The 24,353-nt window shown below is 39.0% G+C and overlaps 1 protein-coding gene across 1 annotated transcript in view; it reads left to right on the forward strand.

Moving 5' to 3' along the window:
* Window positions 1-24,353, forward strand: part of LOC122797114 (extracellular calcium-sensing receptor-like) — a 244,033-nt gene that overhangs the window by 190,778 nt on the left and 28,902 nt on the right. The window contains 1 exon segment of the mRNA XM_044065910.1: window positions 7,758-7,881. Within this exon segment, the coding sequence (XP_043921845.1) occupies window positions 7,758-7,881 (124 nt within the window).

The raw sequence follows: 24,353 nt of genomic DNA on the forward strand, positions 1-24,353 counted from the left end.
CACATAAAATCCAGTACACCTATCTTGAGAATGATATGCCAGTTGTAGTATCAATGCCTAAGGTATGTACCATCTTCCTACTGTGTTTGAATGGGCATCTTGGAGTAATTGCCTCATGTATAGCAGGCTGAGTAGTTGCTCAGAACTATAAGTGCAAATGTGTTAATGTTTTTACAAATGCACACCTGTGATTCCCTACTCTATACACTGGAGTCAACTGCTCCGAAATGGAACATACAGCTATTCTACTCCAACTAAGCACAACAGTTGCGCATAAGGCAAAATGGCAGTCCTTAACTTTCATAGGGTATATATTATCTGTAAAATAACAGTATCACACTTACCAGGTACAGGACCATGGACTTCGGCCACACCTGATGGACCTATGAAAAGGTGAGGAAGAATTATTGTCAGCAACCCAAAATGTTGCATTGTTACAAGGTAATATGTCCATATATCCACATGTACAGTAGCTAATGTGATACTGGCTATATTGCTGTCATTCTGAGTATGTATGCACATCTGTGCATAAAACCCAAACCCCTGGTAAACACAGTAAGCTTACCTGGACGCTTCTGTGATGTGGACGCTGTGGCACCCACCTCCAGGATATATGGCATGATGGATGCCTGGGAACTGTTGGCTGATCCTAGGTTCACCAGAAATTTCTTTGTGCCCGAGAGTGGTTGTTCTATCGCAGGCCCTCCACTGGTGGCAGCACAATCCCTAGCAACAGAAACTGCCCTTTGACATACAGCATTGTCCATGACCCTGGCCCAGTGTCAGACCTGCTCATAGGTCCTGTCCTGCTGGCCAGTCTGATTGGCAACCCTCACAAGGTCACCTCCCAATGCTGCCTGCTGTTCACGATTGTGGTGACCCCTGGAAAGCAGGATGCGATGGTGGGAATCTAAGGGCATCCAGTATAACATGAGTCTCTACAGATGAAAATGGCAGATGTATCCGTTGGTACATCACTCCTGCAAAACAACAAGAGGGGAACACATTACAGGACCAGATACATGGATGTCCACTATGTACAGACCCTACACACCCATAATGCCCTGCACGATCCACTGTTACCTCACACGTCATACCCCACAGTCTGTCAGCACACTACATGTATAGATATCACCAAGATAGTAGCAATACTGACTTATGCTCCTGTGTGCCATGACAGATTCTGCTGTATGTCTCTACACCCATCAATGCAGTCTTCTGTGGTGTGTCCCCCCTACATATGGTTTTATTTCTGGACCAGGGTCCCAGTTGAACATGTTCTTTGCCATTGCTGCCACAGCAGGTGTCTTACCACAGAGTGCTGATAAAAGAGGACATATACCTTATATCACAGGCCTCACTGACATCTGTTATTATGTCTTTGGCTGTCCACTGGTATATTATTGCACAAGGGTCCAAAGTACACTCCTATTTTTCAAATGACTTTCTTATGTCAGTTATATGCTTAATGACTGTAGGTAACAATCAGTATGTATTGCTGGAAACAGCTAGCTAACCTAAAACTTGTGTAGCATGGTGGGTTAATGTACTGTGCTATTGTTAAAAGGGGCCTGGGTTTGAGACTGGGCAGAGCTGTTTATTTTGTACATGTGAGTAACAATGAAATAGACACATATAGGATTTAAAGCATATTAAAGTTCATTTATGCGGAGGTAAGTGAAGCAGCATTGTGCACTGCACCACGCCACTCTTCGCAAATCAGTGCAAATACATGCTAAAAAAATATAAAGAAAAGAAAAAAAGGGTGATAGGACAGTAGTGAAATGGAGGCAAGGAGGGAAAAAATATAGTGAAAAGCAGGTATGGATGTGATGGAATGGTGTAGGAAAGAACCATAGCGATCCATTTTTTGTACAACAAAAGCTGTGCATTTTGACAGATTTTGTAGATGAATTTGGGCTCTCAAACCCCAGAGACAGGGGTTAAGACAACATAAATGTATTGTCAAGCCAATTGGAGAAAATTAGCTGTGTCTAGTGGACACTAGTGTGAAATTGACAGCTATGTATGGGGCAATATGTTTTTTGTGGGACAGTTGCCCAATTTTTTTTTTTTTATATAGAGAGTGGAATGTTGGGGAAGGGACATAGGTACATGTGGGGAGGTAAGTTGGGTAGAAGAGAATGCAACAGCAGACAGACAAGACAGAAAACCGGGGCTGTGTGGGACACATGTTGGGGGTATACACCTTGAATGGGGAAGGTGTTATGGAATCTAAGACACATGTGCCTCCAGATAGCAGCAGTGTGACTCACGTCCCCACCCATGGCACAGTCGACACTGCTCCTTCTCTGCCCTGAAGATGGCTATGCTGGAGGCTGGGCACCAGGGCCAGACTACCCTGTCAGGTTGGCCAGTGTGCCCTCAATCTAGCACAGGTGAGGTTCATAAGTCCTCTGAACTATCCTGCGCACTATGACTGGCAGTTGTCTTTGGGTGACAGCAGCATCTCCACCGCCGCTCCCAGGGGGAGGCCAAGTCCCATCCCCTGAGACAGTTCCACCCAAAGGTGGTGCATGGGCAGTGGAGTGGGCACCACCAGCCTGGGTCCCAGATGTGCTATGACCTAGAGCCATGGCCAGCTGAGGCATGGTAGGCAGATCAGCAGGAACCGGCCTACCCTGACATGCTGTGGTGATGGAGGTAAAACAATAAGTATAGGTTAGTTATAAACAAAACGTATTTTTAGTAATAACAGCATGCCAGAACAGTGGAGATAACCCAAGTACATTTCAAGGTATATTATGTGAAACAGAACAGTAAATAACAGAACAGTCAGTGTATTAACAACATGCCAGTAACAGTTACGGCATGAGGCCAACAAAACAGGGAATTCAACAAGGTATGTTAATATGCAACCATTATAATACATAACAATAATAATACATATGCCCTAAAATACAGTTCAGTGTAACAACATATGTTAATAGTAAACCATAACTGATGAATAATGAGAATAAATAAATAAATGCAGGTAAGGGTGGGGAGAGAGACAAAAACAGTCCATTAGCATTATTATAAGCTATTTACTTGTCAAACTTACTACTATCTACTGTACAGGTCTGGCCTTTCTTTATGTGTACATTTCCCCTATAGCTGCTGTAGCACATACATACCTCTCAAGCTATTCACATGGGACAGTATGGGCCAAGCATTAACAACTGTGTGTACACCACTACACAGAACACTTGCACGTCAGGTGGACCTATATAACTATCAAAGTGTACTATGGACTGATATAATGATGTTGCGCTGTTTTGGTAATCCTGTCAATGGTATTCCTATGACACAGGAGCTACACATTACTAATTACATTATGTGACAGCATGACACTTGAGAGACTTGTATGTGTACAGTAGAGAAACTAAACAACTGTCGTGCCTTGCTTGGCAGGCACGGGGTAGCAGTGACTGCAAAGGACATCTGCATGGAATGTATGAACTGGCTGCAGCAACTTTTTAACAGACACTCCAGGCATATAGCCATAGCAAGAGTACACATTTTATTTATTTCATTTTGCGTTATTATTATTATATTTATTTCCTTTATTTTATGCCGTATTTTCACATTCTTGCTACTGATTTTAAGTCTATGACATCGAAACACACAATTATTTACACATAATATGGGCTAACTCACCCATTTAACTGTAGTTCCTGTAGAGAAATAATCTGTAAACATTATGTGACTGATATAGTAATATTTAGGGCAATATAGCACTGGATATGAACCCTGGTCTGTGTGTGTGGCAAAATGTACTAGAGACAGGGTGTTTAACAAATTGAGCTACTGAGTCACTGTTGGTTATTGACTGACTGATATTTGCCTAGAGCTCTCCTGGAACCAAAATCTGACCTGTTAGTAGTACTACAGTTTTATACTAGACTACAGTGACAGTAGAATGCACATGCCTGGACTACTAGCCTGACAGAGATATTAGGTAATCTGTACATTACTATATAGACTGCAGGTGTATGCAATTTAATATTATTGGGTTGAAATATCTGTGAAGTCAACCAACAATATCCAATCATGGGGTGGGCTACCTCACCCATATGCCTTGCTTACCTGCTGTTAGTGGATGACAGAGCATTATGTGCACAATATTGGCTTTTAATCAGCCTTGAACAGTACTATATGTGTTAAACAATACATTTGGCAGCCATTATATTTGCAGTCTACAGCTATTACAGTCTTATACTTGACTGCAGCACCTTACCTCACAGCCTGAATGCATACAGCTGTACTGTAGTGGGTAAAACAAGACAATCCTGATGTTCACAATTTACCTTGGTGTTATTGGTGTTGGTTCATGTGTTATTGCAGAACAGTTGTCATAATTAATTTCTTGTAAAACAACTCTACTTCCACACTTATTGTACTACAGACTTTATAAACTTTCATGCAGTTTGTGGTATTGTTTCATGTTTTTATTACATAACAGTTGTCAGTATTCAGTTTTTGCAAAATAGCTCTAATTCCACAATTAGTGCCCAACATACTTTATTGTTGTATCTTTCGGCTTTTCCCGGTTAAGGGTCGCCACAGCGGAACTCCGGTCCGCTAATGATTGGCAGTAGATTTTTACGTACCGAGTTGCCAGCCCTGACTCACAACCTTCAACAAAAGTACGCCCATTCACGCATGTCTCCACACAGAAAACGCTTTAGCTGAGAATCGAACAGGACAACGTCTTATTGTGAGGTGACAACGCTATTGAATTAACATCAGTGCAGGTACTGGCAGTGTTTTGAGTTTTTCTTGCACAGCAGATGACATTATTCAGGTCTTGCAATACAGCTCTAATTCCACACTTATTGAACTACAGACTTTATTGTATATACTTTCTAGCACTTAATGCTTTACTCTTTCTTGCTTATTGCACTACACTTGGCAGTATTCAGTTATTGCAGTGCAGCTGTAAGTCCACATTTATTGCATTTCAAACTTTACTATATATACTTTATTACAGTTAATGCTGTCCTATTTCTTGCTCATTTCAGTACAGTTATCATACTACATCTTTACTCACCAGACTCATGGAGCAACTTGGCCAGGTGCCCTGCATGGGCCTCGATATTGTATGTTCTCTCCTCTGCAGCTATTGGGAGAGAAGCACACAATTATGCATACCAGTTTAGCAGTCATTCAGGTTAGATATAGGTGAAACAGAGGTAAACTTACTTACATACTCATGGGGCATTTCCTGGCTGAGCTTCTAGGAATCAGGTGTCCAAGAGATCCCACTTTCATTGCTTCAGGTCATCACAGTGGTGACATACCTGATCACCTGTGCAGGGGAGACCTGTCACACTGGTGAGTTCTCGTGCCAGCCAGACCCAGGCCTCTGCCTTACTTTCTGAGCACTGGAGCCCTCCCTACAGCAGCCAGTGATCAGGGGTTTTGACAAGGAGTCCAACCATGACCATGGGACTCCTGAATTCCCGAAAGCTGCCCACAAAAGTGCAAACCCTCTCTAACATCTGCCATTGTATCCTTCAGAGTCAGATCCAATGGATTATATAGTATTGCTGCCTGTTCCACTTAATATAGCCTGTTTTCCTACCCTTTATGCCATTGAGCAATATTTAAAAATGAGGCATGTTGCTTAGCACCATGCAAACCAGTGCAGCTCAGCTGAGTAGTGCAAAAACCAGTCAAACAAAGCTAAGCAGTGCATAAACATGCCCAGCCATTATTGTGTTTCTGCTGTGCTTAGCAGGTCTTGGCAGAGCTTAGCTGAGTGCAGCGGGCCATAATTTAAAATACATTCCTATAATTTGTATTTTAAAAATGAATGCTTACTTTTCCTTTGATGGATTTGAACCCTGAACACTGCACATGAGGCTGTTCTCTACTGCTTTAGCTATGTGGATATGCTGAATTTGATTATACTTTTACATATAACTATGCGGTATATGTAAGCACTGCTGAGCACCATGCAGTGCTGTGCATACCCTCTCAGCTATGCATAAACATGACATTTAAACATATAATTAAATGAATCTGGTTTCTATTTTTAGATGTCTGGGAGATGTCTCAGTGCTGCTTAGCATTGCTGCGCTCTGTACCATGCCATGCAAACATACATTTTTTAATTTAAATTACATTGGAATAATAGAATTGGACAGTGCAGAGAGTGTCTTACTCATCTGTGGACAGTTAGTACCACACTCCTTATCCAATAACTGTGTTCATCAGCTCACCTTTGGCAATGCACCATGATTAATATGCATGGCACGCTGCTGAGGGGGAACTGGGTACATGGACATGGTACCATTCCATGTAGGCTCTACACTACACCTACACAGATTTTATTAAATCCTGGGGTTAGTGTATACCTAGTGTAGGTTTTATTGAATCTGGCCCACATTTTGTTATGAGCTACCATTTCTTACCTTGTTATTGAAATGATTTTATCCAGTTTTATCTTTTCTGATCTAAGTCTTGATTTCTAAATGAAGTCAAGTATTGTATCACAAACACATTCTTTTTGATCTTTTAATCTGTTTGCAGCCTTTCATTTTTCTTGACACAAATTACTTTGTGTTGAATTTATATTTGCAAGATGATTAATATGTACAGATACTATAAGTTCATTTCTTTTTCTTGTTTTTTGTTGAGTCACATGAGGCAGGTACACGTCTTTGTTTTTTATTAGTGGCTTTAGACCATATTTTTTGTGTTCTCTTGGCTGTAACAGTTGAGTAGTCTATTTATTATTATGAAGATATTATACTGTTGCTTTTAACAATTTCTTTTTGCATCTTTTGGGGTGTTGAAGATTCTTGGACCAGTGGGTGAAATATTTTCAGTGTTGTTGGAATTAACAGATTATCTTTAATGTTGTTTTGTTTTAATAGTTTAAGTCCAGAATTCCCTCATTCTCTCTAGAGTTTTATCGGCATAGTCATTGTCACATCTGATTGTGTTATGATCCATTTTAAGTGGAGCTTCCCCATACAATTTTCAGAAACAGTTCCTTGATCAGAATGAGAGAAATTATATTGTAATGGATCTGAATTGTGATGCCATATTTTTAATTATATGTTTTCTAGTAGTTTTATGGCCTATTTGTACCCAACATGAGACATTCTTATCAGTGAAGGAAGTTTGGGATCAATGTTGATAAAAATGCATCTTCTCCTTCATTTTGTAGGCCAATGACTCTTATATTTGTTCTCCTTTCTCTGCTCCCAAACTTTCTGTCCTGCTAAGTATTATGTGCATTTCTCATTTACCTTTCTATGATGTCAGTTAAAAGCATTTTCTATATCTTGAATTTTGTTTTTAGCATGTCTATTTGTTTCAGATTGCTATCTTGTAAAATTTCCAGTTTTTAATTAAAATTATATGGAAATTATATATTTTCAAAGTTAATTCTTGAAGTGTTGAAAGAACTTGTTGAATATCCTTTTCAAGAGGCATGTATGCACAACAATGCTTTAAGGTAGTTTTTTTCTAGTATTTTTAAGCAAAGAATTTCTGAAAGAGTTCTGATAGAAAAATCATTAAAATTGCCCAAGTTTTTTTTTTTGTTTTTTTGCAGTTTCTTCTTAGTATCTGATTACCACCCAAATGACTCTTTTCCAAGTAAAATTTCAGTAATTTTCATGTGAAAATTAATTTCAGTATGCAGAGATTTTGTCTGATCATGTTACACTTCAGCCATTTTGTCTTTGCCTCTGGGTTTTATTTAAAAGGCAAATAATCATTTAATTTGATTCCCTTTGCAGGTCCCACATTCCGTTTGCAGTGAGAAATGTCCATTTGGATACAGGAAAGCTACCAAACAAGGACAGCCCATATGCTGCTTTGACTGTGTCTCATGCAATGAGGGAGAGATAACTAATTCAACTGGTAAGACTTCATTAAACAGGTTTCATATAATCCCTTCTGTGATGTATGCATTTACTGACTTGCCATGTGATCATGTGACTGTCAGAACATGTTAGTGGACTCTTTCTTTATCTAGCATTTTTCCATGTTTTCTGGTGAGGTAGCTGTGACAGTATCATATGGCAGAAGGAGACAGAATATAACACATAGAAGTAACCTACAGGAAACTGAATGATTCACTTCCATACTGTTTTTTGTAATGCTGCATGGCGCACTGCATATGGCAGCATGTATTTTATCTAAACAAAGAAAACAGTGAACAGCAATACTGTGTGATGATAATGCAACAAGTAATTACATTTGTTCAGCTTTATAAAGAAGCAAAGATATTTCTTTTGCAAGCATAGCTAAGGAAATCCATGTCAGATTTTAGGATTAAAAAGGCTTGCCAACCAAGGCTAAAGCTGTAAGATTAATTCTGGAGATAAGAAATGGATATAGACTTTTCATCCAGAAAGCTTTAAAGTTGTAGAAAATGCCACTGTTTTATGCCAATGCCTCTGTTTATGACGTCTGGATGCATTTACATGACTAAGAGTTAGATGGCATTCACTCCAGAAGAAATTATGTACACTGTGCTTTGTATCTAGCCTATGTCTGGGACTCTTTTTGCCTGTTGTTTATAGCAACAAGTATAGTTTTGCCCATTAAATTTAAGGAGGTGTAATTCTGACTTGTTATGCAAAACAGACCAGTAGAAGAGTTAGCAGCATTATCATTCTTTGATAGCAGTCCTTCAGGGAAAAAGAAAACAAAATCAATGACAGGCCATGGAGTTTCTCCCACACCATCTTTCATAGGTCATTTTCAGAATCCTCTGTATCTAAGAAAAATTAAAAAAGAAATATTCCACTCAAACAATTTAGTAATCCTATCCTTATATAATCAAATCACTCAGCATCAGTAAGCCTATAAATTCAACAAGCTGCTCTCAGAAACATTAGCAACATGAGAAGATGACCTAATGGTTAAGGTGCTTGCCTTACAGCCACAAGGTGCAGGGTATGATTCTCACATGGGGTATTTGGCTAGGCTTGAAATGGCTCATAAGAACAATTGGCCTTGTACTAACTTGTAAAATTAATTCATTCATTTGCAGCTTGGGAGAGGTATACAGGTGTTTAGTAAATGTAGCAAACAAATGAACACTGCAATAATTCATTAAGTGAGATGCATGATCTCTCATATGAATGAAGCAGTTCAGCAATTTATGAATCATGTGTCAGCTATCCTGATGCAGAAATTTGGGGATAAGAAAATTCAGACAGAAAAAAAGAGAAAATCTACTCATTAGGCATGGGGTGCAGATTTGCTGAACAATGCTGAAACAGTAAGTTTAATATGTAACTAATGGTGATAAGGCAACTCATTATATAAGACTTTATTGCTGTCAGATAATATGATCCAAACCCCCCCAAAAAAGCTACAGTCTTCACTGTGGAAAATTCTGTTGTGGAGGACCATGGAATATATGCAAATGACCTTTTAAAACATACCAATGTTTCAACTTCAAGGCTGCTGTATACCCATGATTTTTTACTTTTTAAAGTCTTTATGGTTCATTCAGACCACTAAGGCCAAACTCCACTAATTCTAGACATTCCATGTTATTTTCTTTTCCGAGTTCTTCAGTACAGAAAAAGTGGGCTATTTGGCTATACTTTGGAAATAAGCAGTATTTAAGCTCTGTGTTTCTAACATATAGTCAAATAATGCACTTATTCTGTACTGACGAGTTCAGAAAAAGAGTGAAACATTGCATACCTATAGGATCATGGGAGATACAAGGCAACTGAACTCCAAAGTCATTTCTTTCCTGACAATGCCCACACTTATGCCTTGCATCTCTTTTCAAGAATGGCCATGTCAATCATACCAGGAGTGAATGTGTGAATATCCAGCCAGTTGTCCATCTCTTTTTTAAAGACAGGCAGTGTGTCACACTGCTTGATTCGGAAAGGGATTTTTTTTTCCAGAGAAGCAGTTGGTGCTGTATGACAAATTTATTGCTCTTATTTTTCTTATTTATTTGTTGGTGTGATTTAGGTCTCTGGCTCCAGTGTTAGCTAGACTGTTTGATTTATTGAGAGATAGGAATTATTGGACTACTATATCCTTTATAGGTTCATAGGTTCATAGGTTCATACTAGGCTATCTGCCCTAGGGCATTTATAAGCCTAGCCAGAATGTGTTTGGCTTTTGCCACCAATTTTAAATTAATTTTGTTATGCCCTTTTTCGAGGTTAGTATACTGTGCTTCTGTCTAACAGTGACACAGAAGTGATACCCAGGGTAAACCTACGATCTCCCATCCACTCATCAAGATTCCTCTTGAAGAGAGTCAATGAGGGACTCTGCCTAACCTGGACTGGGATTTTATCCCACACTGAAGGGAGCCTCTGGGTTATGAATCTGTCCCTCCAGCATGTTCTATTTATTTCAGTGCTGAGGTTCAAGTCTCTCGAGCGCGTAGCTTGATGGGATTTGGATTTTCTGAGGTGCAGCATGTCCATTAATTCCGGGTTGGACATGGCTTTATACGTCAGGCACAGATCGCCTCTGAACAGGCAGTATGCCACTGAGTAGAGCTGGAGTTTCTTTAACCGGGCAGCATATGGCATCTGTTTGAGCCCTTTGATCCTCTTGGTGAGGTACTTTTGGGGTCTTTCCAGTTGCTGCAGGTGTCTGGTAAGGTACATCCCAAAAGGGGCATTGTACTCAATTATGGGCCTGATGAGGGATGAGTAAAGAGGCACGATGACCTCCCATGATCTAGATGTGAATCCCTTCTTGATTAGGTGGGCTATATAAAATGTTTTTCTAACCACTTTGGCCACGTGGTTGTCAAATGAGAGATTGCTATCAACTTGGGTCCCCAGGTCCCTAATTACTTCTTCTGTACTTAATGGATTACCACCTATGTGGTAATTTGTGGGCACTTTGTTTACTGCCAAAGGGGATGACTATACACATTTTGGCATTTAGCTTGAGGCCATGGCTCTGGCACCAGTTGTCTGTTTCTATGAGGCCCTTTTGGAGGATGCTTGTGTCGGCTGGAGAGTCGATTATGGTGCCCAGTTTGCAGTCATCTGCGAACTTGGTCAGCCACAGTCCTTCCGTGTTGGCCTCTACCTCCGAGAAATATATACCGAACAAGAGAGGTCCCAGGACTGAGCCTTGTGGGACACCACTTGCAACTGGTTTGGAGTCTGACATGGCTCCAGCAATTCTAACCATGTGGGTTCTGTCCTTGAGTCAGTTTGCAATCCATCTAGTGACATAGGGGACATTATAGCCCTATAAGCAAGGTATAAGTTGCCATAAGCAGTCTATATGATTTTGAAGTTGTGTGTTTTCTATGTTGTAAGTAGGAGCTAGGGTGTGCTTACCAAATGCTACAATGTTGCACTTTTTAAAATTGGGTTTGACCCCTTTTTAGTAAACCAGACATTGACAAGTACAACCTCCTGATGGAGTGCATGTATGTCAGAGGGGGACTTGACTATGATTCCTAACTTACAATCATCTATGATCTTTGGAGAGTTAAAACAAGGTCCCAACCTGAGTCCCAGTAGTCCTTATGTGGCAAGCACAAACCTTAGTTCCCATGTGGCTAGCTAAGGGTGAGCATAAAAGAAAGAACTTGCCTTTTTGTTGTTCAGTCCTGTGGTATGGAGGATATCAAGTGGGAAAAATTCCTGTGGTAGTTGGTGCCACCTTTGATGTCTTTGTGTTGTGTTCATCTAATTTGATCCAGAGATCATGTGGTCTGGAATTCTGTTTCATCATTCTGAGCTCAAATGAATTCTGTTAAAGGCCCTTAAGTAAGTAGGAAAATTAACCACTAATAAAAATAAATAAATAAGGATGAGTACTCAGCTTTCTTCAGTTCTGGAAGATCCCTTACTGGCAGATTGCTTAGTACTGCTTAAGCACTGCTTAGTATTTTCCTACTGGTGAGTTCAAGAAATGAAGTGAGTGTAGGTTTTTGGATATAGACCCTTAAGGAGAATAACAACTATACAGAATACAGAATATTGTATTTATACAGTAAGAGAAAGTATCCTAAATACTAAGCCAACACAGGAATGGAAAAAGGAGATTTTACCAATAGAGATGACTGCAAGTGAGATATACAAATAGGCAAGAAGAGGCTGGAATTTATTGCTGGAAAATTAGCAAAGGTACCAAGGTACTGGGAGCAAATAAAAGGAGGGAAAGGTAATAGAGTGGGATGAGGCCAAGTGAAAGTTTGGACATTAGGTTACAGGTTGCCTTTGCAACCAGGGATTGATAGCAGAGTATAGGCAAAGATAATAGGATAGGGGAGTGCTAAGTGAAAGACCAGCTCTGGTTAAATTTGTAGTTGAGTCTAGAACAGAAGTTACTGCTAAAAAAGGATAATTAGTAGGGCATCTAAAATATCAGATGATAACTATAAGAATCAATCAGAAGAAGGTAGAAAATATTGGGAAGACAGAATGAAAAAGCAATTTACAAGGATCAATGGGAGCACATCTGCACAGCTCCCAAGTAAGCAACAAAGTCCACAAGGTTTAGTATTTTGCTTGGAAGTGTTTGTAAAATTATTCTGATACCCCAAGTAATCTTCATAGAGTTTTTCCTCATGTAGATAGTAATTGCTGGAGAGGTGTGATATGAAAGAAAGTGGTAATTGGGAAAATATTTTTGGAAATGTAATGAGCTGGTAGATTTTAACAATTCCCATTCTTTGTCAGAAACAATGAGGGATCAAATGACTGTAACCAAAGGAATGATTAATTTGAGCTGGGATATAGGATCTGAATTACCTAGCCATAGTAAGGTCTTGCTAAGTGTAATACAATTGGCTGCTCTGACAGACCTTCGACATATCTGCAAAACACACAGCAGCATAAGTACTAGATAAATGGATTTAAACCTTGCTTTGACTTGAAAAGGACATGCTGGAGGGACAGATATATATCACAGAGAATCCCCAATCTCTGAAATAGCCTTCTCATCCATGTAAAGAAGAGCCTTTCCCTAACCCTATTCAAGTGCAACCTGGACCATTGGATGCGAAATATGAAATTCACTCTTGGTCTAACATCTGTGTCACTGATTGAGCAAGGCAGCAATTACATCATGCCCAGACTAACATATACCCCTTAAAACAACTTCTAAGGCACAATAAATCATAGGAAATATTTGGGTTTTATGTAGCTAGGCTTACAAAGTCAACAGTGGTTGTTAGCCTAGTGTACACCTAGGAGCCAAAAAGCAATTATGAGAAGATGGAAACCAAAATATAAATCAACCTTAACTGAAGTAATAAATATTGAAAAATAGCTAAAATAATTGGAAGTGGGATCTTTAGAAAAGGGAAAGAGCAAATTACATAGAAATAAATGGAATTTGTGGGAACAAGATGTATAATAATGTTCAGGAGGAGGAATGAAATAAGAAGGCAGGATTTCAGCAATTTATGTAATTATGTGAATAATAATTATTAAAAATTGTTAAAAAAGGACAGTATAATGCAGAAAGCTAATGACAATCCTTACAATGGTTTGTTTTCTATAAGCATATGTGCACCAATGCCATTGTTGAAAATGTGTTGTTAATAATGATGTTTAAAATATATATATATATATATATATACAACAACACAGTAATAAAGCCCTTGATACACACTTGAAATATATGAAAAATGTGGGGTAAAACACTTCATAAGGTCAACAATTGCACTGTAACATAGGAAAATAAGGAAGAGAGATGTCTAGCACTACAAAATGAAGGTAAAAATAACAGTGCAGTTGTACTGAGCAAGAGCAGAATTGTAATCACATGATTAATTGTTACAGTTCAGCAGCAAATAAATATAGTAATAAGAAGAAAGCTGTGAAAATTAGTGACATGCTTTGGATATGTTTATTGAACAAGAGAAGCACTTTTAAAAAGATTGTAGTGTTCCTTTTTATCAGTTGTGTTTGAGTATGTCAATTTCCTTTTTAGCAATAACCCTACTTTTTTCTAAAGGTGTTAGGCAACAGTGTATGCATTAATCATGCCTTTGACTCAGAATGATATTCAAATGTGAAGTCTTTAACTACATGCACCTGCAAAAGATTTAAAGTGAAAAATTGTAAATAGTCTTAGTATGAACCGTTCTGAATTATACCACTTACTGAACAAAAGTAAGATTAGGAAGCATAAAAGTGACATGCCAAAGTATGTTGACCCCAGAAGCTCTATGTCTCTAATTCATGTTATAGCTTCCAATTTTCTTTTTTAATTTCACCAAATGCGTAAGAGTTGCACTACCATGAGCAGAATATCATGTTTTCCCAAGTCACTGTATGGTTAAAGATCATGAAATGAATATTGTTTAAATTATTTATTTGATAAGAGTGTTCTCAATACCAACAAAGTGCCAAAAATTGTCTCCTACTGTCATTCATATTGAATGACCTGTACTGTAGCCTACTTAAGCATGCTTGGAAATTATTTCTATTTAGCTAATTTGCTCCCACTACAGTTGGAACAAGCTGAGTTTCTTTGTTTCACATTTCTCCATGTTTGGCTGATATCTCAGTGTTTTATAATTCTATGTCTCTTAATACACTGGGCACTATACTTTCTTTCTGTGGTAATTTCAATAATTAATGCTATCTGTATCATTTTGTCTACAACTATATCCCCATTATTTTCTGATTTTGCTGCCTTAAAACCTGGTTAGATGATCCTGGCTGATCATTACTTCTTCACTTTCTGTAATATTTTGCGCATGTATGTCCTTAATATAGAGGATTATGAGCAGGCTGCCAGTCATAACCTGCTTATTATGTGTTCAAGACATGAATGCCAATAAACTGATTCTGAAAGGGAAGCTTGAGAGGAGAATCTTGACATCCATGTTGCAAACACATAATTAAGGGTTATGATTGGAGTCAAAATCATAATTCTTTGTAGTGCATTGAGCTTTATATACTTTATGGGTTACCTATCAAAACATCTACTCTTCATAACATTTAAACTCAAAACATCAAGACCATAACATCTAAACTTCAAAACATCTAAAATTCATAACATCAAATCTCAAAACATTGAAAACTACAAAACAACTATAAATAACATCCCACACACTGTTTGCTATGTTTCCACACCCCCTATAAATTAAATATACCAACTCCAAAGTCGCACTACAATGGGGTTAGGAAATTAACTTTTTCCCCCACTGTAGTGCGACCTTCGAGTTGGTATATTTAATTTATGGGGGGTGTGGGGCGTGCAGGGGGGCACATAGTAAAAACTCTGCAGGATGTTATTTATAGTTGCTTTGTAGTTTTCAACGTTTTGAGATTCGATATTATGAGTTTTAGATGTTTTAAAGTTTAGATGTTATGGTCTTGATGTTTTGAGTTTTGATGTTATGAAGAGTAGATGTTTTGATAGGTAACCACTTTATGTACTACTAGTTACAGAAAAAGCACTAAGTTCTTTTCCATTTTTCAAAGTTGTAAAACACTTAGAGGATGCTATTGGAAAGACAGTGTAACTCAATCTCTTATGTTTGCACTCACATTCCATGCCTCCCAACTGTACACATATTCACAGAATGCCCAGACTTTTGCTTCATACGTTTGGTTTGTTTCTCATAAAATTTGTGTTTTTCTGACAAATCACTAAGGAGTCCATCACTAAATAATGACATAATTTGAAATTCAGTATTTATAACCTTCAGAAAATAAAATGCAGGCAAACACAAATCCTATTATTCTAGCAATTTTCTAAGTTTATAAGAGGAAGTCAGCAGGGAGAAAGAAATCTTTGCTCTTGCTTGCTGGTCAGTACTGGCAGATTTGACTGCCTATCATGAAACCTTACCTTGACAAGTTAGGCATTTTTTCCAGCTATCAGAGTGTAATCACCACAGTCCATACACTACAATACTGTTAGCAGCTGTTTGTGCAGAGATAAACCAGAATCAGTTGTGATAAATGAACATTAATGTGTCACAAATAAAACACTTGCCTGAAGATGTAAGGAACTGCTTTGTTTATTACACTGGAAAAAAGGTGATATGAAGCCGCCTATAAAATTCCTTGCATTTTTCTATATTAAATGAAATGTACAAAAATCTATTTTATAAAAAAGTGATAGCATAAAGCAACTTTTAACAAATATCTGTAAAATTGACATCCTGAAGAGAAATATTTAAACCAAAGTTGTTTATCTTTTAAAAAAAAAAAAAAAAAAAAAAAATATATATATATATATATATATATATATATATATATAAATATATATATATATATATATATATATATATATATATATATATATATATATATATATATATATATATATATATATATATATATTAATATATGGGTCTACTTCAGAATGTTGAAGACCCGTATTATTGAATTACAAAACATCCAGACTAGAACAGCGAAACCCCAGTTAATCAAAACCTTACATTATCAAAACCCGGAACATCGAACTATCCAACTTACCAGAAGTCCAGTTTTCACTTAAAGGAACATGCCTGCATTTAAAACCAGGCTACACTAAATCTGTCTCAGCAGTTCTAGCCCCCCATGCACCCCCCACCCCCCTAAATTATATATACCAACTCCAATATCGCACTACAGTGAGAAAAGTGTAAATTTCTGCAGTCCTCACTGTACCACGATCTCCATTTAAAACCGCTGAGACAGATTTAGTGTAGCCTGATTTTAAACACAGGAATGTTCCTTTAAGTGAAGATCAGACTTCTCGTAAGTTGGATAGTTTGATATTCCGGATTTCGATAATGTAAGGTTTCGATTAATCTGGTCTCAATGTTTTGTGATTCGATAATATGGGTCTTTGAAGTTCTGAAGTAGATCCATATATATATATATATATATATATATATATATATATATATATATATATATATATATATATATATCTATATCTATCTATCTATATATATATATATATATATATATATATATATACATACACATGTTAGAGTTCTACTAAGTAAATGCTTATTAGAAATTCTGAGCTCCCTACACATGAGTGACTCCCACTTCACTGAACTGCACCATGATGAGCAGCATAATGAATTTGAGCACAATATCCTGAATGGAAAACTTAAACTCCAAATTATCACAGACAATGGCATCAGGTTACTGGATCAGATAAGTCTAATCTATAGGTGAATACAAAATTACAAAAGAAATTGTTTCAACACCTGGTTGCTCTGTAAGTTTTATCATCGAGAACCGGGTTTCATATCTCACTTCTTGTAGCCCTAATGATGGCAATTTCAGAATATGAGAAGGATCTGACCATTTCATCCTCTCACCATAATTCTCTGATAAACTGTTAGGATATGATATTGGGTAAAGATCCGGTACTGTGCTCTGGAACACACAGATCTTGTAAAGAAACATTGATGGGCAGACCATATTCTTACTATTAAACGCATCTTTTCAGAAGCTAGGCAAGTGCAATGGCCATGGGTGCTGGGCTGTTTAAATGAAGAGGAGATATCTAGTGTAGTCAGTTGACCTTTCTTTTCTACAGTTTTGATTGTGACTAGTTCTAGCAGGCTTTACAGACCTCATGCAGACATTATACTTGCATCCTAGTAGCAGGATCACATGTCATGGTGTGCTTTTTTAGAACTTCTCGGACAGTGTGGTCTCCTTAAACTCCCCCAAAACCTCACAGAAAACAGTACTCAAAGCCGCCTGAATCATACAAAAACCTTCTACCAGCACCTGCGGGGCTGCATGGATATAAGGCAATCCCAAAGCAAATAAAGACAAAACAACAACAAAGGTAAGCGCCCAGTCTGGTGGACCCCAGCCATAAAACCACTCTACAACAAAAGGAGGAAGCATGGCAGATAGAGCAAAAGATAAAAAAGGTAAGATAATTGATCACTATAAAAAACTATAGAGCCTCATAAAATCATCCAAAAAGCAATTTTGAGAAAAATGAGAGAAAAGACAAAAAAAAATTATGGCCAGGAACCAGCAGTGGTGCTCATATCCCACCTTTTGTTTAGGCTAGCACTTGAGTCATTAATTAGACATCATTTCATAGATGTCATGATTATATCAGTGATTGTAGTGGAATCCAAGTTAATATCACTGGTATGTGCAAGTGATATGTTGTTTAGCAGGGAATCTTCAGCTACTTCGACAGGGAAGCTTCTAGGGGCATTCAGTGATTTCTTAGGATGTCCATTTATGAGTTTAATAGAGATAAGATGGTAGTATACCCTCTCTATCAGAACAGCTGCAGGGACTGATTTGGTTCAGTAAATAGTCTCTTGGGAGCAAAGTTTAAATTTCCAGTTTATTTGAATGCCTGTTTCTTAAGCATCACACAATAAAATACAATTAAAATATATAAAATGTAATATACAGCATTCACCAGAGAAAATAAATAAATAAGGTATAGCTAAAAATGAAAACACAGATGATGAAAATAATGGTCAGTGTCAGTGTTTAGTTGTAGGCCAAGTTAAATAACCACATCCAAAAGACACTCGAAAAACATCCCTTGTATGAAACTCCTTCCTCTATTAGGAAAGGAGTTTCCACAAAAACATAGCCTGGGAAAAAAGAACAAACTGTAGAAGTTCCAAGCCATATTCTGCAAACCTAAGCAATTCCAAGGAGTAATGGAAATGTGTAGCTTGATCATAAAGGACCAAAAGCTCCTTCAGGTAAGCAGGAGCCAGATTTTGCAGTCTCAGTACACTAACTTAAGAAGTTTAAAGGTAATACTGGACTAGCCTGGCTCATAACTTCTCAATTTCTTTGCTCAAGAATTCTGGAAAAAGTCAAAAGTAATGGTGTGGGGCTAAAGGTTCAACATCAGAGACAATTGTTAAATATCAGTCTAAGTCACTTAAAAGGTTAATACATTAAAAATGCATTTTCTGAACAATGAGCATCATGAAACTTTAATATCTGGCATTTGGACTGATTGTAATCCTGAGTGAATTACAAGAAAATCAAAAAAAAATTATGAGGGGCAGAGTAAAAATACAAGGCAAAAATCAGGGACAGTAGAGAGTTAGGAACTGGCTACCACTTCTGAGTCTGAAAATTGGGGTAATATGTAGCAAACTAGCTGGTCCTATGTGTTGTGGTAATATGTATACAACTAAGGATACCATCAATCATTAGGTAGTGGCATTCTTTATCATCTGTCAATTTAGTCAAAATCTGAGTTAGGGAGCCTTAGATAACGTCAGTTGCAGAAGTCAAACTGGATGGAAACCTGAGTATGCATAATAACTGCAAGAATTTCACACTGAGCTAATCGAAGGAAGGACACTGAGGAAACTCGGAGCTATAATATATAACATTAAGTATCCTGCTTTTTGTTTATTTTGTTCTTTATTTCTTTGTTATTTATAGCACTTTGTGTACTGTGTATTTTTCTAGTTAGTTTCACTGTGTGTGAGGTATTAACTGGAAATTGTCCACTTTGATTAAGCATCTGTTGGGTTGTTTGTTTCTGATAACTTGTTGCAGTTAAACTCTTTTTACTAGTGGCTCTTTTAACTGTTTAAAACTTTCATTTAAAGGCTCACTGCTGCTTTTCAGCTGTGAGAAACATTTCTGCAGTTTGTTCTAAGTAGTGGGTATATTTGTAGCATTTCCATATTCAGGCTTGTATTTGGGTCTAGTATTTGTGGAGGCTGTGTGTCTGAGCACATATTCAGGGACATCTTGGTTTAGCCAAAGCCATCAGGCATTTCAGTGAGAGAAAATTGTTTGAGGTCATTGGCTGACTGAGGTCACCTGGACTACAGCTTAGATTAAGCACCTCATTGGTTCTTTTGAGATTTCTTTCTTAAAAGCTGTCTCAGGTTCAACCTTCTGTTACTTAAGAAGTTCAGTTGTGAAAAAAAAAATATCTGCTTTTACTGTATTTGTGTTTGCTTTTGCGTCATCTTAAAAGTACTCAATTGTATTTATTACTGCTTGGTGTAACTCATTCTAAGCCTTTTAGTTTAAGCACTTGGGCTTCAGACCAGTTGTTTTACATTAAGAAGGTTCTTACTGAAATTGGTACACCTTGTTTGCTGTAGCATAGACTAGATCCAGGCCTGCTGAATCTAGCTTTGTTTGTATAACTTGAGCACTAATCCAGGCATTCTTTAAAGTATTCAATTATATTTATTACTGCTTGGTAGTGATTGATTAAAGTGTAGCTATCATTCTAAGTCTTTTGGATTAAGCACTTGGGCTTCAGACCAGTTGTTTTACATTAGGAAGGTTTGTGGCCTGCACTGTGGTGGCAGAACAGGTAGCTTACATCCTTCTAAGTTGGGAACTGCTGATTGAGAGCTCAGTGCCTGTTATTCTAAAAGTGTATTAGTTCTGGTTTAAGCACTTGGGCTTCAGGCCAGTTATTTTACATTAAGAAGGTTTGTGGTCTGCACTCTTGTGGGAGGAGAGGCTGGACTCTGCCCTTCTGAACTGGGAATTTCTGGTTAAAGGCTTATAGTGCCTGCATATTTAAACTGTTTCTTACTGAAATTGGTACACTTTGTTTGCTGTAGCATAGACTAGATCCAGGCCTGCTGAATCTAGCTTTGTTTGTATGCTTGTTGTTTGTTTGCTTGTTATTTCCCTGAAATGCTAATTCCACATAAAACGCGTCTTTTCAGTGCTTCTGTGGATCCCTAGTGATATCTGCATTGCTTACTGTACTTATTTCCTTGTTTCACTTGAAAGAAAGTTACTGTTTGTCAATTTTGCATTTAAGTTACCTGTAACACATTGCATTTAAGTTACCTGGCACTTGCTCACTAAAGCAATTATATAAGTCAGCACTAAAAAATTAAAAGCACTACACGCTCACAAACTCCCCTTGAGTACCTTGTTCCCCATTGGCCCTTTTTTTCAATTATAAAGGAATTCCCAATACTATTCTAGCATGTCCAAAGGTCAGTTGTCAATCTTTTCTCCGGTCCAGCTGGTGAATCTGGGAATCTTGAGGCAATGTTACAACTGCCTCATGTACACAGACAACCCTCTCCTCCTCCCAACAAATTCCAACACATGTGAGAGATGCAACCATATAGCCAAACTAGAGGCTAAGCTCTCTCAACTCAGTACTGGCATAACCAGTCAGGAGGAGAAGGAAACCACACTTACTACAATTCCAGTCTCACATAGACCTACCACGACAGCAAACCAAACACATAAACACACAAAAACATACTTGGAGGCTCTAAATAAAAATCTGCCTAAGCAGCAGAGACCTCCAAAGCAGACACCCAAGCAACCGCTACCCCAAAACAAAACACATGCAACACTCTAGCTCACAAAGCCAGTGTGCCAAACATTCACAGCCCTTAAGGCTAAACAACACACCTGATACACTTGTAATAGGTGAATCTATTGTCAGGCACACTGACGTCCCGCTCACCAGGCTGAACAAGGAGAAGGTCACGGTGAGCTGCCTGTTGGGCGCTAGGATCCGCCACATAACACAAGCACTCAGGTCACTCCAAGGCAAGTACAAATATGACTCAGTCATTGTCCATGCTGGTGTGAATGACCTGAGACATACCTCCCTGGACTACATGAAAAGAGACATAGATGAGCTCTCTGAGCATGTAGCCCAGGCCGGTATGACCCTGACCTTGAGTAGCATCTTACCCTCACCAAGAATGATGCCACAATATGAAGACAAGATGATCAATTTCAACATTTGGCTTAAGTATTGGTGTCATTCAAAGGGGATCCAATGCCTGTCAGCCTGGGATGACATGCTTGACAAGCCACGATGCTTTGCTAGGGACGGCTTGCACCTGTCACCCCTGGGCTTTCGGATATTGGCAAAGGCTCTTGCTACCCCCATAGTGCCTTTTTTAGGCAAGGCTAAAAAGACAAACCCACCTCCATGGGTATCACAAGGGATAAGAAACGAAGAGTAATGCTATTCAACGCCAGAAGTCTAAACCTCAAGATGCACGCACTCGAAACTCTCCTTAGCATGGAGAACATCGATATCTGTGCAGTAACAGAAACCTGGTTCAAGGATCCCGAGAGCACCCCAGCACTACCAGGTTATACCTCATACCATGCTTTTCAGCCCCAAAACTTGGACCAACCCACAAAAGGAGGGGGAGTATCAATATCCGTCAAAGATACCCACACCTCCAGGTTGATGGCACAGCACGAAGCATCAGAGACTATCAATGTGCAACTAACAGTGGGTAAAACTGCCTTCCAATTTATAGCCTGCTACAGACCACCCTCCCAAACCCAGGAACCCCACTCGGCCTTCCTGAGAATACTGGAAAATATGAAGGTCTCTCCAAACACCATTATATTGGGCGACTTCAACTACCCAAACATAGACTGGGAGCATTACTCTAGCTCCAACACCCTAGCCCAAAGGTTCCTAGAATTTATAAACTCAAATGCTATGGAACAACTTGTTACCACTCCCACAAGAGGGGAAAACATACTGGACCTGATCATCACCAACATGGGGACTCTGTGCTCCAGACCAGAAGTGTATCCCTCACTGGTAAGATCAGACCATAAACTAATCTCACTGGATATTCACATCCCATCCCCACCCCCTGCCCAGAAAACCACAGTGAAAAACTTCACTAAAGCAAATTTCTCACTCCTCAAAACTGAGGTGGAATCCTTCAAAGCCCCCGGGCCTGTGGAAAATACGGCTCAGACCGCAGAATCCTTTATAAACGCATTCTATGAACACCTTCAGGAATGCATGGATCATGCAATCCCATATGAAACCAAGACCCAATCCTCCAAAGGCAGACGTCCTGTCTGGTGGATCCCAGCCATAAACAAACTATACAATAGAAGGAGGAAGTTACTACATGATAGAGCAAAATCCAAAAAAAGGGAAGGCATCTCTGATCAGTATTAGGAAAAACTACTGGCACTCATAAAATCGTCTAAGGCCAGCTTCGAGAGAAAAATTGCACAGGACACTAAGGATAATCACAAGGCTTTCTTTAGTTATGTTAGGAAACTGGGTGGGAATTCCCAGATATGCTCAGAATTAGTCCAAAATGACAAAAAATACACCAAACCCACAGACATTGCCAACATCCTAGCTGACAGGTTCAGCGCAAACTTCTCCCCCCTCTCCCCACCAAAAGGGCAAATATCTATCCTAGCAGAGTGCTGCCCCCCTGACATCTCAGATGCTCAGGTAAGAGCTGCCCTCTCCAAAGCAAAAAACACAGCATCAATGGGACCAGACGGTGTCGCGGGCTGCGTTCTACATGAACTCCAAGAAGAGCTAAACCCAAACATAAAACTCCTGTTCAATCTCAGCCTTACTACAGGATATGTACCCAAAGAGTGGCGTACAGCAACAGTGTTTCCTCTCCTCAAAGGTGGTGCCTCAACGGATCCTGGAAACTGTCGCCCCATAAGCCTGACTAGCTTGGTCTGCAAAGCTATGGAAAGGATCATCATGGACCTCATAAATAAAGATATTGGGGACCTATAGACACTGGATCCTACACAGTTCGGCTTTGTTAAGGACAGATCCTGCCTCTTAAACCTGGTCGATTTCTTTGAAACAGTCACCAAGGCCATTGAAGAGGGGAAGGTGGTCCACACAGCCTACCTGGACCTCGTAAAAGCCTTCGATACAATACCCCACTCGGGCATTACAGATAAGCTCACCAGTTATAATATAAACCCCTATGTCACTAGATGGGTTGCAAACTGGCTCAAGAACAGAACCCACATGGTTAGAATTGCTGGAGCCATGTCAGACTCCAAACCAGTTACAAGTGGCATCCCACAAGGCTCAGTCCTGGGACCTCTCTTGTTTGGTATATATTTCTCGGAGGTACAGGCCAACATGGAAGGACTGTGGCTGACCAAGTTCGCAGATGACTGCAAACTGGGCGCCATAATCGACTCTCCAGCTGACACAAGCATCCTCCAAAAGGGCCTCATAGAAACAGACAACTGGTGCCAGAGCCATGGCCTCAAGCTAAATGCCAAAAAGTGTATAGTCATCCACTTTGGCAAAAACAAAGTACCCACAAATTACCACATAGGTGGTAATCCATTAAGTACAGAAGAAGTAATTAGGGACCTGGGGACCCAAGTTGATAGCAATCTCTCATTTGACAACCACATGGCCAAAGTGATTAGAAAAACATTTTATATAGCCCACCTAATCATGAAGGGATTCACATCTAGATCAGGGGAGGTCATTGTGCCTCTTTACTCATCCCTCATCAGGCCCATAATTGAGTACAATGCCCCTTTTGGGATGTACCTTACCAGACACCTGCAGCAACTGGAAAGACCCCAAAAGTACCTCACCAAGAGGATCAAAGGGCTCAAACAGATGCCATATGCTGCCCGGTTAAAGAAACTCCAGCTCTACTCAGTGGCATACCACCTGCTCAG

This window comes from Protopterus annectens, chromosome 3.part0, assembly GCF_019279795.1.
Source record: "Protopterus annectens isolate FY-2018-M chromosome 3.part0, PAN1.0, whole genome shotgun sequence".
Classification (NCBI taxonomy): Eukaryota; Metazoa; Chordata; order Ceratodontiformes; family Protopteridae; genus Protopterus; species Protopterus annectens.